Source organism: Peromyscus eremicus, chromosome 15 (genome assembly GCF_949786415.1).
Source record: "Peromyscus eremicus chromosome 15, PerEre_H2_v1, whole genome shotgun sequence".
Taxonomy (NCBI): Eukaryota; Metazoa; Chordata; class Mammalia; order Rodentia; family Cricetidae; genus Peromyscus; species Peromyscus eremicus.
The window spans coordinates 18360080-18376440 of NC_081431.1; the positions used below are offsets into that span (position 1 = coordinate 18360080).

General features: G+C 36.8%; 1 protein-coding gene across 2 annotated transcripts in view; it reads left to right on the forward strand.

Moving 5' to 3' along the window:
• Positions 1-16361, forward strand: part of Akt3 (AKT serine/threonine kinase 3) — a 236334-nt gene that overhangs the window by 172054 nt on the left and 47919 nt on the right. For both annotated transcript variants that reach the window (XM_059280533.1, XM_059280534.1), the window contains exon 8: positions 11627-11749. In XM_059280533.1, the coding sequence (XP_059136516.1) occupies positions 11627-11749 (123 nt within the window). The remainder of the gene's footprint in view (positions 1-11626; positions 11750-16361) is intronic.

The window sequence follows — 16361 nt, forward strand, 5'->3', positions numbered from 1 at the left end:
ATTCTTTTTGTAGGTCTGTGAACAACAGTACTGGAATTTTGGTAGAAAATGCATTCAGTACATAGAGTACTTTGGGTAATGTAGCCATTTAAAGTAATAATTATGTTGATTCACAAACATGGAAGAACTTTCCTTCTTTCATTGCTTTCATTAATTTATTAAGTTTCGAAGTTTTCACTGTAGAGGTGTTTAATTCCTGGCTAGATTGTTCCTATGTAAATGTTCTTGTTGTTTATGCTTTTATGAATGACATTATTTCTCTGGTCAGCATTTTTGTTAACTGACATATAGGAAAGCTGCTGATTTTTGTTTATTGATTTGGATCCTGCTCAAAAAGCATTTAACAGATTTAAGAGTATTTTGAGTTTTTATAGTCATTTTAAGTATAGCATCGTACAGTCTAGAAACAGATAAATTGAATTCTTTCCTATTTATCTCTCTTTTATTTGTACTGTCTTAATGCTCTGCTTAAGAATTTGATTACTATAGTAAACATGAGCAGACAGAGTAGGTACTCTTGTCTTGTTCCTAATTTTAAAGGAAATTTTTTCAGTTTTTCCCCATTTAATGTACAGTTGGATACAATTTTGTAAATTGCCTTTCTTATGTGGTGGTATTGTACTTTATTCCTAGTTTTTCCAGGATTCTCATCATAAAGGGATATGAGGTTTGTCAAAGATTTTTTTGCATCTATTGATATGATTGTGGGATTTCAATTTTTATGTCATATTTATATTATTTGCATACCTTGACCTATCTATGAATCATATTTCATTTATTGATTTGCATATGTTGAACTATCTTTGCATACCTGGAATGAAATCTGCTTCATAGTGTAGGATCTCTTCAGTGTGTTATTAAATTCTGTTCGTAAATATTTTATTGAATAGTTTTGCATCTGTATTCTTTAGGGGAAGTGGCAGATTAACTTTTTTTGCCTCCTTATTTGGATTTTATATGAAAGCAATGCTGGTTTAGTAGGTTGATTTTGATACCGTTCTTTTTCTAATTTTTGGAGCCATTTGAGAATATTACTGTTCTTTTTGGAAAATGTGATAAAATTTGGCAGTGATTTTTTTTTTTTTTTGGACTCAGGCTTTTTTGTTGGGAGACTTTATCCGTATTTTAATTTTATTCCTTGTTATAGATTTGATTGAGCTGTTTCTGTCTAATTGCTTTAATTATAGTAGGTAATACATTGAAAATCTTATCTGATTTTTTTCATTTTGTTGGAAGGTACATTTTCAGCATCCTGAAATTTATTAGCATCTATTATAATATGCTTTTATTGTCTCAAATTTTATTATTTTGAGTCATCTCTCTTGATTAGTTTGTCTGAAGGGGTTCCAAACTATTTTTTTTTGTTTTATTGGTTGTTTATATTATCCTTTTAGATTACATTTCACTAATTTTTGTCCTGATCTCTATCATTTTTTTTTTATTTAATACTTTTGGATTGAGTGTGTTCCCTTTCCCTGAGAGTTAAAGGTGTATCATTAATTTTTCATGAGCTCTCTGTATTTTAAAGTCTTTGGTATGTTCGGTTTCTCTTTTCCTTTGATTTTTATGAATTTTTAAATTTTCTCCCTACCCTCTTTAGTGACCCACAGATCACAGAAGAGTATACTGTGTGATCTTCTTCAGTTTGTGTAGTGTCTGTGGTATCTTCCGCCAAGCGCTTCTCATTTTATTCCATTATTATCTGATTGGACACAATGTTTCATCTTTTATTTGTTTAGACTTGCTTTTTGTTATAAAATGTTACCTTTTTTAAAGAATGTTTCATAGGTTGCCAAAAACATGTATTTCACAGGATTTGATGAAATATCCTATAGACGATGCCTTTTAAGTCTTGAAATTTCTTGCTTTTTGGGATGTGAGGTGGGGTATGAAAGTAGGATGTTTGCATTCCTTACTCTTTCAATATCAGGACCTAGCTTTAATACCCAATACTGTTTGCTTTGTGAAGTTGATCATAGTGATGGGCTCTCCCTTTATTAGTGTGCAGTAACCTTCATCTCTAATGACTAATTTAGACCTGAATCTACAGTCTCAGAGGTATAGCTACTCCTGCTTATCCCCCTTTTCAACTAATTTGGCGTAGTTTTTGTTGTTGTTGTTTTCTTTTCCTTTTTTACATTCATTCACTTTTGGTCTCTTTTTTTTTTTCATAGTGAAATGTGTTTCTCGAAGATGTCCAGTAGTTGAGTCTTGCTTTGTAATCCAGCCTACTTGTCTGCCTCTTTTAATTGGACATTTTAGACCAGTAACATTTAACATATTTATTGAGAGATATTTGCCATATTTTAAAATGTATGTATTTGTTATTGTTCTTCTTCCTTCTCTCTGTGTAGGATTTCTCTTAAGTATCTTTTAAAATGCTGGCTTACCAGTTATTACTTTAGTTTGTACTTTTCTTGGGATATCTCTATTTTTCATCAGTTAAAATAAGACTTTACTTATTATTTTTCATTGGTAGTTGTAGTAGTTGGTTTTCTATTGCTGTGATAAACTCCATGACCCAAAGCAACTTAAACAGGAAAAGTTTATTTCAACTTAAAAGTTACAGTCTATTGTTGAGGGAATTTAAAGCATGAACTAACGGCAGGAACCTAGTTTCTTATACAACTCAAGACCGCCTGCTCAGGTGTGTCTAGGCCCTCCCACATCAACCATTGAACAAGAAAATGCCTTCCTCCTCATTTTCTACCTAAAGGCCAGTTTAATGGAGGCATTTTCTCAGTTTATGAGTTTCCCTCTTCTCAGATGATCCTAACTTGTATCAAGATGATAAAGCAAGCAAACAAACACAACTATCTAGTAGTTACCTGTCACAGCTTGAAATGGTGTGTTTTCATGCTTTCCTGACTTCTCGGGTTTCTCCTAGATGTTATTACTTAGAGTTAAGTTGGGATTTTCTCTTGCAGCTTTTAATATTGTTTCTTTATTTGGTAGCCATGGTCTTTTTAAAATGTTGATTTTACCTTTTGAGATTAGACTATAATTACCTTATTTCCCTTTCTATTTCCTTCCTCCAAGCCTTCTCAGATACCCCTCCTTGCTCTTGTACAAATTCATGGACTCTTTATTTTTATTAATTTTTGTTTTACGCATGCACACACACATGCATGTTTGCGCACACACACGCATACACACACTCCTAGATATTTAAGTACAACCTGCTTCAGTCTGTATAATGTTACTTGTATATATGTTTACAGGGCCGACCATTTGTTATTGGGTAATCAACTTTGTTCTAACCCGGGGGTGACTATTTCAGTTGCTCTCAGCCTTCCTTAGTTGCCCATAGTTCTTTGTGTAGGCTTGCGATCTCCTGGGCTTGTCCCATTCATCTTAGCGTGTTTATTGTTGCAGGATAACTCTAAGGGTTCAGTAATGGCATTCATTCCTCATAGTAACTAACAGCTCTCTAGTTAGACTTAAGATATGCCCAACAAGAGGGGAATCATAACCTGGCACTGAAAACTAGCCAATACCCAGGGCTAGTGAAGTCATGAATCTTGGAGAACTTAAAACTGCCATTTTACTAAATCAGCACTATTTCTAACTATATTCTAATACACACAGATAAATGTAGTCCTCACCTGCATCAAGGAAACTTCTGTTTGCAAGAGACAGATCATTACAAAAACCACAACCAGTCAAAATGCAGTTTTGGAGCCCAATCCCAATGGATACATCTGCAAAACAACTTCTTTATCTAAGGCTCAGGAAGCATTGTAAAAGGGGGGTACAAAGACTATAAGAGTCATGAGGACCAAAGAGTTTGCTGTGAGATTATGTCTCCTAGAAATGTCTGCAGCTAACCCCATAGAATTGCAGCAACAGGACTGCCTAAACATGAGATGAAAAAGAACAGTAGTTGTACTCTTTTTTTTAAGGTTTATTTATTATTTACACAGTGTTCTATCGGCATGTTTGCCTGCATGTCAGAAGAGGGCACCAGATCCCATTATAGATGGTTGTGAGTCACCATGTGGGTGCTGGGAATTGAACTCAGGGCCTCTGAAAGAGCAGTCAGTGCTCTTAACCTGTGAGCCATCTCTCTAGCCCCCAGAAGTACTCTTTTTATAGCATGACGTTAATGTGACAGGGAGAAGTTATTTTCTAGCTATACCTGCTTGCAGTTTTAAATGCTTTAATACCCGTATCTTCCTGTGATTTGGAAATCTTCTCCTATTTCATTGAGTGGACTTTGGTGACTGTATTTTATAGCATAGGTTCTTCTCTTACCCCTTCAATTCTGAGGTTAATCCTTGGAGTATGTCTTAGCACTTTTGAAAGTTGTGGTCATACTTGTTTTTGTTCTTTTTTTTTTATTTAGTGATATTTAATGTCATATTTCCTCAATCTTCTCTTTACTCCCTGCTAGTCTTTATTCTGCTTGATCTAGCCTATTTGAAGTTACTGTTCACTGTGGTTTTTAAAATTTTCGTTGAAAATTTCACACATGTGTATAATTTGATTATATTCTCCACCCCATCCCTCTTCCATGGGAACCACTGAGCTTCCATGGCTGATCCCCACAAATTCATGCCTTTAAAAAATGAAATAATGTACTGAGTTTAACTAGTGCTACCTGTGTACTCATGAATGTGGAACAAGAACAACAACTAGTTCCTCCCTTCTAAAGAAAAATTATTCTCTCTCCCAGTAGCCTTCATCTGCCAGTAGTTCCTCATTTGAAACGGGGCAGTTTTAACTGGCTTGGTCTTATACTGGCCTTGTGCAGGTAATCATAGCTATTGTGAGTTCATAGGTCCATGTGCAGAGGACAGCATGTCACTCTGTTACATTCCTTTCACACCTTTTTCTTTAATTTTCTTTGAGCCTTGGTGTGAGATGTATTGATATCAATGTCCTATCTATGGCTGAGCACTCATTAAAGTAGCTTATTCTTAGCATTTTGAATAGTAGTGCATCTGTATTAAACTTTACAGAAGGTCTGGAGTAGCAAAATGTGTGGGTATAAATTAGTATTTAGAAGGCAATTTGACAATATGACCATTTAGAAAAACAGCACCAATAGATTCTCTCTTAGAGCATATGCCTTCTCTAGCTATAGGTTTTAACCTTACAGTACCAGGCATGAACTCCCTCCTGTGAAGCAGTAGTCAAATCCATCAAAAGAGTAGTTGTTTATACCCACATCAATCTTACATTGTTATTCCAGTGGGCACAACTTGCCTGGCAGGTCTGTATTTTAGAATGCAGGGTCCAGTGCTGAGGGTTTAAATATTTTATTGGGTTTTTTATTTCTAGTATTTCTATGCCCCTTCATCCCCCAAGTCTCAATTTCCTTGCAGAGATTCTCATCTGTGTTGCTGACTTGACTATTATGTAGGTCTGGCATTAATGTTTTTATTTTATTTATCTTCTTGTTAAAATATTCTTTACATAGCCAGCATTTCTACTTCAGTATCTTATAGTTCAGTTTTAAGCTTTGAAAGGCTTTGTCTTGACTTTTCATATTTCTTGAGTGTCTAGGTTTGAATTTCTGTATGTGTTAGTGTGAGTATGTCTTTGAGGTATTCAACAAATTTTAGGTGTTTTATTTTTATTGAAAATAGATGTTTTTCAGAATATATTTTTATTATGGTTTTCTGTCTCCCAACTCCTCCCAGATCTTCCCCCTTCTCCTTCTTCCTAAATCCATCCCTATAGGTGTTTTCTTAGTGAGTTGTCTTCTCTTGGGTTTGTAGTCCTATTATAATCATGTAGAGGAGATAATGTCAACAACAGTGGGAAAACAGTAATTTGAGAAAGTCGGGTATTAACATGTGATAAAAAGATTAGAAACCTCAACTACATCCCCAAGAACAAGAAAAGAAAGGTGGTTTATACTAATTGGATGAACTAGTGCTTTAAAAATTCTTAATGCTAGTGTTAAAAATCATCTTCCAGATAATACTTACCTGTTGTACTCATAATAATCTCAGTCGTTTTCATTAGAAAATTCAAAGCAAAAAATTAAAAAGTAGTTACTCTCAGTATCTTTTTTTAAGATTGTTTCACAAAGGTTAGTGATATAGACATGGAACATAAATGTAAAGATACTGTTTCTTATTATCAAAGTTTGATACAACATTAATTTGTGTTATGCATCTAATCCCTGAGGTGGTTCATGAGCCTTGCTCTGAAGCAGTGGCATAGCAGCTCTTTGTCGCTTGTCGTTTATGATGTGAGCCCTTCAGGCTCCTCCCACCTCTGAGCATGTAGCAAGAGCTGCATCTTACTGCGTAGATCCTGGTCCAGACACAGGAGGGCAAGACCTTTAGAGATATATTTCTTTACTTTGAGTATGAGGGTTTTACCTATAGAGAGGGGTGTGTTTGTGTGTGTGTGTGTGTGTGTGTGTGTGTGTGTGCGCGCGCGCACGTCATGTACATGAGTGCCCATGGAGGCCAGAAGAGGAGTTACAGATAATTGTTAGCCATTATGTAGGTGCTGGAAACAAAACCACAGCAGTAAGTGCTGTGAAGTGCTGAGGAACCTTTTCCAGCTCTTGGCAACTTTTAAAGAATTAGTGAACAGCAAGAAAAGATTAGAAATTTTCTTAGATTAAAATATCATCTAATATAAGAGGGGAAAATGTGAATGGAACTGGAAGATTGTGCATTACATGAACTAAGCCAGGTTTCCCCATTCCCCACCTGTAGCTTCTGTCGAAGCTGGCAATGTGGATCTCATGGAATTAGAGACCAGAAATGCTAGTTAAAATATGTTAAAGTACTAGTCTGGTAACAGTAGACTGGGGCTGGGAGAGGAGAAAAAGAAAAGAGTTGGTAATTAGATACAAAAGCAGATAGGAGGAATAGTTCCAGGGCTCTATAGCTAAGTAAAGTGACTACATTCAGCTGATTTATTTTGTATTTCATAATAGCTATAAGAATAGTTTTGAATGTTTTAAATGTAAAGAAATGACAAATGGGGCTAGGGAGAAAGCTCAGTTGGGAAAGTGATTGTCTCACAAGCACAAGGACCCAAGTCTGACTCCAAGAACCCAAGGAGAAAATGCTGGGCATGGTAACGTGCATTTGTAATCTCGGCATTGGGAATGTGGAAATAGAAGGATCCTTGGGGACCCATTGGCCAGCCAGCCTAGCCTACTTGGCAAGGTCTTAGCCAGGGACAGATCCTATCTCAGATTCATAGACATCCCAGGTTATCCTTTGCTCCTTAGCTGCACTCACATTTGGGTAGTGTTCTTCTGGAGTCATTTACTTGTTGGGAAAGTGTCTCATTTAGAACCCAGCGAACCCCAATTAGGCTAGGCTGGCCGGCCTGGTATCTACAAGGATTCTTCTGTTTCTGCTTCCCCACTATTCTGGGATTACAGTCACATGCCACTGTGCCTTCCTTTTTTTTTTTTTCTTTTTCTTTTTTTTTTTCTGTTTTTTGAGACAGGGTTTCTCTGTGTAGCTTTGCGCCTTTCCTGGAACTCACTTGGTAGTCCAGGCTGGCCTCGAACTCACAGAGATCCGCCTGGCTCTGCCTCCCGAGTGCTGGGATTAAAGGCGTGCGCCACCACCGCCCGGCCTTCCTTTTTTTCTTGATGCTGTTTTCTTCCTTACTTCGGGTTCTTGATTTGTTTGTGCCTCTTGCACTCCTTACCAGTATCCTGTTTTGCTGCTTGTCCCTGACTTTAAGTGTGGTAATACCCTGAGGGTCTGGTTTTTCTGAGTTTGGGGATGGTACTTAGTTCCTTGGTTTTACCAATTTCCTTGGTATCCATAATTCTAAAATTGGAATATGACATCAGTTGCATATTTAGATTTCAGTAGGTCAAAATAAAGCCCATTGCTCCTGTGTCCCCATCACCAATTCTTTTCCTCTATATTGTTTTCAGCAACATCTACTCAGCCAGCCACAAGAAAACCTCAACATCATTGATCTCTCCCTTGGTCCAGATTCCTCTGGAGTACTGATTCTCCTGAAGGGTGCTAATGGTCTCCTTAGCCATGGCCCTCAGAAGCACTCGTCAAGATCCAACATAACCTCTGCGTTCCCAAACATACTTATTCTTCCAAAGCCTTTTATAGTGTTTGCCATGTTTCAGCAAATTCTCGTGTCCTGTGGGTTAGTGCTATTTCCTTTAATGTCGTCAGGTTTTTATAGCAATTAGTACTAAATAGGTGATGAGTAACTTTTGTGCAATTTCAGAAATTATTTACCTGAGTATAACCTCAGATCCTTTTATTTACTTATTAATATAATAGTATTTTTAAGACTATAGTCTTTTGTGTGTACTACCGTTTGACATTCCTTATCTATATAATAGAATTCCGACTCATACCATGGTAGATAAAGTCCTAAGTAAGCTGGCAATCTCTCTCTCTCTCTCCTTTTTCATTTTTCTAAATGTGTATTATTCTTGCCACATGTTCTCTGATAATATTTTTTATTTTATTGGGAACTTGTGGGTTTTGTAAAGAGAGATTGGAGAATAACAAGGGGGTCCAGGAATGAAAGGAAGAGCGATGATGATAGGGAGTAGAAATGATCAAAGCATATATAAGTATGAAAAATCACAATGAAAACCATTATTCTATATGGTGAATATACACCACCAAAAATTGCTGCTTTCTACAAATGATTATTCTTCACCTACTTATGTGTAGTTGCTATGCTGGGTTAAATGGAAGTACACAGGTGGATACATTTCAAGTAGTAATATTTTATTTCCCTTATGTTTTCCTTTGGTGAAATTCCATCTTTCAAAACTTAAGTGAACTTTAAATGTGACATGTCTCAGATCATCCTATATAAATTAATCACTCTGTTTCCAAAGTGTTATTATCCATATCACAAAAATGTGTTACAGCCTGCTGTTTTTGTAAATATGCATACATCTCCCTTATTGAGCTAGAATTCCTTAATAGTAGGGATTATGTCTATTTTTTGTCATTTTGTTGAAGTTTGATTATTATATAGAAAGTGACATGTAGTTAATAAGTTTGGATTTGAGTATGTATTCTGAGGCCTTACCACAGGTGGAGCTGATTGTAAGAGAGTATGTCTTAATGGTTAATGTATCCCTCTTTTCCTTGTCCTGTTGCCTCACAGAGTTACCTTAAAATCATTGATGATCATTAAATAAATATAGATTGAATGTTGTTTTAACACATGGGTGGAAACTTAAGAACAATGATCTAGAAAGGTAGACCATGAATCAGGAAAGCTGTGTTAAACTAAAGCCAAGAAACACACTTTGTGGAAGAGAACACAGGCAGTGTCCTAACCTCCAAAACGAGAAGGGGAGCTGATTACACATAAAGCATTGGATTTGGCAATTTCAGATCACTGCTTATCTTTACAGAGTGAATTCCATAAAGTAGCAAAAGTAGACATCATATGGCAGTGAGTTTTGAAATACAGAGTTCTTCCTCTTAATTATAAAACTTGAGCTGATACTTTTATGGAAGTTGGCTGCCAGACAAATTGTAGCTGTACCATCCAAATAAAGACCTAGAATCCTGAATACATTATATTAATTTAGAGAGGCTCTATATCTCTTTTGTCTGTGGTTATCTGGTGGTAGAATTGATTTTTTTTTTTTAATGAAATCTAGACGCTTAGAAGACTACTGTAGCAACATTGTGATCACAGTATCCATCAGTGCTACTGGCATGTTAGACTAAGTATGGCAGGTATTATTTTTTCTGATTATCCATTCTTCAGAAATAAAAATTGAATACAATCTGAATTTGTGGTGTCCCAGATTTGACAAAACATTGGGATAAAGTAGGGAACATCATAGTTTAGATATCTCCCAAATAATTTGCTCCTAACATAGCTAATGTTCTTTCAGTCATTTTTAGCAATATCAGTACTCTTTTTTTTCCTCTCCTTTCTTCACTTGGGCCAATGAGTCACATACAAAGTTGTCTTAAAAAGTAATTTAAATAGAGACAGGAGTAGAATAAAGGAAGAAAGAATGAATGTATAAGAAACCTATGTAGCCAGGTGGTGGTGGCGGCGGCACCCCTTTAATCCCAGCACATGGGAGCCTGAGGCAGCTCTATCTCTCTGAGTTAGAGGCCAGCCTGGTCTACAGAGTGAGTTCTAGGACAGTCAAGGCTACAGAAAGAAACCCTGTCTCAAAATTGCTATTATATGTTGAAGAAGTCTTGGTAAGCTATAATTCTTAGCAATTTATTATGAGTTAGTGATCTATATGGAAATAGTTGTTTTCTGACCTTCCAGGTGAAGGCCCATTTTTTGATTGATTTTTCTTTAGTCACAGATTCGTATTGAATACCCTCTATGACATCTTGGTAGTTTATTCAGGACTGTAAATAATCTTTCATTCTTGGCAGATTTCTTTTTTTTTCTTCCATTTATTATGTCTTTATTTTCTACAGAAACTCTTCTTCACATTATTTACTAGATACTGATACATTTATTACCAGACCTGCATAATTGGATTTTGTGAGCATGTGCAATTCTTACAATTCATATTTTAATCTCATAATTGTGTTAAAATATGTATTATACAAATACTGAAATCAAACCTGTAGTACTTAATGTTTATACAGGGCAAAAGTATTTTAGACTAGCAGTCTTGGCAGATTTCTTAATAAAGTATAATATTTCAGTAGAGATCGATAATCAGTTCATGGTTCCTCAGATCTACTTCTTGATGTCTGCTGTTCTAAGAAATTAGATGTTTTTATTTATGCTGTGCTCAGTGTTGTTTGTTTAGCTTTTTGTGGCGCTGGGAATGGAACACAGAGCCTTGCAAGTGTTAGACAAACACTGTCCTTCAGTGTCCCCTGTTGAGAAGTGAGATAGGTATGATGTGAATCACTGAGTGGTGGGGCTTACAGTGTCAAAAAGCTAGAGCTTTGGTGTGTGGTTACAGTAAGTGCCCAGGAAATATTTATTGACTGTTGACATTCCTTTGATTAACTAGGAAATGATTAGACTTACAGTTTATGCGATCATATGAGATCACAGTTAAAACTGAAAATAAAAGGATTGTATATTACAAATTACTCCATATCTGGAGTGATGGAAGCCTCAGTCCAGTTTGAGCATTGTTAAGATAAATGTAAAACTTTAAAGTTGTCAGATTTCTTATAGAGAATGTTATTTCAAACTTTGGAAGTATTTCTAGAAATATGATAAATAGCAGTTATAGACTGAGTAGCTCACATAAATGAGTTTAAGAAAATCCACATTTTTCCTTGAAATCAAACATAACTTAATAATTAAATAAAAGCACCATACCTATGCTCATGTTCATTTATTTTGATAATGTCAATATTTATTCCTTGTCAGAGTGGCACAGCAGCATCATTAGAAGGAAACGCAATCTGACGGTGCCTACTTTTTCCTTTGGTACCTGAAGGTTAAATGGGTACCAAGCAGAATGCCTTGAACAAGATTGGTATATTGATTAAAACGCTGATTTAACAGCTCGCAGTCTCCCCTTGGAAGCCTGGAGAAGATAAGCCAGCTGCTGTCTTAGAGTGCTCGGTGTCCACTGAGAGTACACTATCTATCATCACAATATGGTGATGAGAGGTGTTTTATGTTTGTGGTAATTTCCCCCACTAAATCAGTAATTATTACAATCCTGTCCCTGCTGTTTACCCTGCAGCTGTTTTTCCATTTGTCGAGAGAGCGGGTGTTCTCTGAGGACCGCACACGTTTCTATGGTGCAGAAATTGTCTCTGCTTTGGACTATCTACATTCTGGAAAGATTGTGTACCGTGATCTCAAGGTAAAAAAAAAAATTAATCAAAATTTGGGGTGTTTTGGTTTTTTTTTTTTTTCTTTTTTTTTGCAGAGACTGTAGGGACAAACAAAGTAATTACAAAGTTACACAGTTTTGAGAAAAGCACTCTTCTTAGGAATGTTGTTTGCTGTAGTTGATCTGAAATTTCTTTCATTGATGATATGTAAGTAATTCTTTCATGTTTTGTTTTTTGGTATATGAAAATTCTCTTGACTCTGTAAAGCTGATCTACCAAGAGTAATTTCATTTTTCTGTAAATGCTGTAATTATAAAAATGGTAAATATCTGAGTCAAAGTCAGATAATTTGCAACTTCATTATTATGTTCAAACATCATAAAATATTTATGAAGAAGCTTCAATAACAAGGTTATTAGAAGGAAAACATTCATTTTCATTGTGGTGTTAACTTCTTGATAGGATTATATTCTTCACGTTTTCCTATAAACTTAGTAGTTTGCTTAGTTTTTCCTTTGTCAAAACCCAGTATTGTGTTGGTAATAAAAGCCTGGCCATCGCTGAGCTCTTTTATGATGAGGTTCTTGAAATAGCCAGAATAGGTACACATTCTGTAAGGCCAGGTAGTAAATAATTTAGCCTTTTCTACCTGTCAAGTCTCTATTGGAACTATTCAACTTTTCCACTGAAAGGTAAAAGCAGCCCTAGCTATTATGTAAATCAGCACTTGGCTATATTCCCACAATTCCTTTACTTACAAAAGCAGTCAGTAGTTTAAATTTTTTCTACACTCTGTAGTTTACTGCTCCCTGGAGGAGATCATGTAAGCAAATGATAATTCTCATGATGCAATCATGAATAAGGTTGACTGTGTTAAGGAATCTGATTGTGGCATATTTTCAGTAAATTCTTAATTTTACCATGTTCCTTAAAATGCAAATGCTAAGGCTGGAGAACAGTTCAGTGGAAGGGCACTTGCCTAGTTTAAGTGTGACACTGAGTTCCATCCCCGCATTTAGGCACCCGGTGTTGGGGGTGGGGTAGGGAAGCTAGAAGTAGGAGTCTATACCTGAACTCCCACCTCCCTGGAACACTGAAGTGGGATCACAGCTATGAGGGTACCTTGGGCAGTGTAGTGAGATTGTGCCTCACAGTGAAATCCCTGGATTGGACGATAGCTCGGTGGGTGAGGACTTGCTGGGCAGCACGCGGGCTTGAGTTCTGAACTCGGGACCCACAGGTCTGTCAGTCTAGCACTGTGAGAGTGAAGACAAGGGGATATCTGGCCAGCCAGTTTAGCCTAAATGGCACACATGCTTCAGGTTCAGTGAGAAATTTTGTCTCCGAAATTAAGTGGAGAAGTGATTGAGGAAGAAATCCCAATATCAGTTTCCGCTCTCTACATGTTCTCACAGGTACACTAATACAAATTAACCAAATGATTATATTTAGATTGAATTTTTAGAACTTGAAATATGGTGGAATTTATCACTCTTATAGGAACTTCCCCAGCACATACACATATGCATGCACACATGCACTAAACACCAAGAATGTGTGTGTGTGTGTGTGTGTGTGTGTGTGTGTGTGTGTGTGTGTGTGTGTCCCAGCCTAGCATCGGTTGGGTTCAGACCCTAATACGTACAGAAAAATGGAAATCATGTGGTAATGTTTACCTATTAAAATTTGATTGACAGTTGCCTTACTGATCACAGAACTAGTTCATTTAGGGTGTACTTTGGTTTGTAGAAATAGAAGTTACATGAGATTTTTGTGGAATTGTATTTTGTATGAAATGGAATACGTACCTAAGAAATAATGAACATTCTGTTACTACTGTCTTACTTATATAAAACCATTTGGGATTTTTCATTTTTATCCAGTTATGTAAGCAGGTACCTAGTTTGTTTCAAGATGTTCCTATCACTCTCATTTATGTTATGAGTAACTGTCTTATAAAATATTTCATACAGTAATAATAAAATTAGTATGTAATGTTCTATAATCAATTAAAATTTAAATGAAGGATTAGAATACTGTACTTAAAGATAATGAGCTGTACACCTATAAAACATCTACTTCAGGGATGGTTAAATGTTTGAGTTTCGGCCGGGTGGTGGTGGTGCATGCTTTTAATCCCAGCACTCGGGAGGCAGAGCCAGGTGGATCTCTGTGAGTTCAAGGCCAGCCTGGTCTACAGAGCAAGATCCAGGACAGGCACCAAAACTACACAGAGAAACCCTGTCTCGAAAAACCAAAAAAAAAAAAAAAAAAAAATCTGAGTGCTATAATGAATACAGTCAACTAAATGGTTATATTTATTTTATCTTAGAACTAGAAATATGATGAATTCAGCACCTTTACATCTATTCTATGTGTTGAGTCTAGATGCTTTAGAAACCTTATACAGCATAATAACATACATTAATTTTCCAACTATACTTAAAAATTATTAACTTATCACTTCATGAGGTTACCTTTTCCATCACTACTCATGCTAATGAATCATATTTATGAGAAACAAGAAGGCAGAGAAGCTTGGAGTTAAAAGAATGAGAATAGTTTTGAAGTAATGGATAAATCCAGAACATTTAACAGTAGTAGATAGAATTACTAGTTCAAAGAGATCTGAAGAAGATAGTTCATTTGAGTGCTAGTATTGGTATGGAGTGCAAAAGGCAGGAGGGTCTTGGTCAGAGTTGCCTACTGACATCTTAAATCACATGAATTATTAGTATATTAAAGGTCACTAAATATGCATTTTGTTGCTGTATCATTGATGATGAAATTAGATTTAATTTATTGAAGTGTAATATAAAGTGTGTACTTTGTGTATGAATGCCCATTATGTAGTTACCATATGCCAAGACTAACTTTATCAGACATTTAGGTGCTCTCTGTTCTCTCAAATTTCCCTTTTTTAAAAAAATGCTGCATTGCCAGGCGGCAGTGGCAGATGCCTTTAATCCCAGCACTCGGGAGGCAGAGGCAGGCGGATCTCTGTGAGTTCGAGGCCAGCCTGGTCTCCAAAGCGAGTTCCAGGAAAGGCACAAAGCTATGCAGAGAAATCCTATCTCGAAAACAAAACAAAACAAAAAAATGCTGCATTGATTTAATCTTTGAAATACATGTATAGTATAGGATAGAAAGCACATGACTATATATCACAAAACCATATAATTAATAAAGCAAAATTTATATGCATGCTGTTTGCATCTGCAGTTCGCAAGATTATGCATGACAGAATGGGATCATTTAGGTAGGATCCCAAAAATTCAAAGCTGGTCTGTATTCGAGACAATATTCTGCAAGCCTAAAAATGTTATCTACTTAGGTAACAGACTAAATTGACACCAACAAGATGTTTGGAACAGGGCTTGGTTAGTCAGCTTTCTGTTACGATAATGTAACACTTCCAAAGAAAAGGACTGATTTCAGCCCGTAGGTTCTAGTGCTTCCATTCCACTCCAAGACCAGGCAGAGCTTTGCATCTGGACCGCTGACATGAGGAAGCCAGCCAGCAGCACAGGAAACACATGGCAGAAGACTCTCTTTAACTCATCAGTGGGAGAGCCAGTGGAAGAGAAGGGCACTCCCACTGTTCCCTCAAGCATGTCCACTGGAGGACTGGGGCCTCTTACTGGGCCCCATTTCCTAAAGGTCCTACCCTCTTCCAACAGCACCAGCTTGAGCATGAAGCCTTTAAAAGTCATGTACCAAAGTACAGCACCATGAATCGTATTTCCTAGTCCAGTGTGCTTTTGTTTACATCATTCTTTCTAGAGTCCAAATAAACCTTGATAAGAAAATGCAAATGCATTGGATTATATGTATTTTAAAAACCTTTGTGATATGTATATAGTGTGGTTAGTGTGTTAGGTGATGTGTGGCATGGTATACGATTGGAGGTCAGATGACATCACCTTGTTTGTCACTCCTCACCTTCCGTCTTGTTTGACACAAGGTCTCCTCTTTACAGTTAGGCTAGGTGGATCTTGAGTGTCCAGGAATTCTGTCTCCACTTCCCTTCTCACTGAAGTATCACTAGGGTAGCGCTTTCTCTGGGTCCTGGGGATCCAGACTCAGGTATTCACACTTGGATTGCAAGCCCTTTACCAATTGAATCATCTTCCTAGCCCTTATATTTATTTTTAAAGATTGAATATTTTTATTTGTGTGTGTGTGTGTGTGTGTTTATGCATGTATGCATATGCCCAGAAAGACCAGAAAGAGCTGTCAAATCTCTAGGACCTGCGGTTACAGGTGTTTGCGAGCCATCATAGTGTGGGTCCTGGAAACTGCACTCCAGGCCTTTAGAAGAACAGTGAGTGCTGCTAAATGCTGAGCTGTCTCTCCAGTCCCCAGATCCCTAGATTTGTAAGTCTAAAAGTCACTGGGGATATTTGAATGACTGTTTTAGATACTAGATGTATTAAAAACAGCATCACCAAAAACTGATTTAGGATGATCCCTGTACCCAGGAAGCAGAGTCAGGTGGATCTCATGAGTTCAAGGCCAGCCCTGTCTACACAGTAAGTTCCAGGCCAGCCAAAGCTACACAGTGAAACGAAACCTTGTCTTAAAAAAGACAGCTCCCACCCCCATTTAGGTACTCACTTTGATCAGTCTCAGAGTGGACTC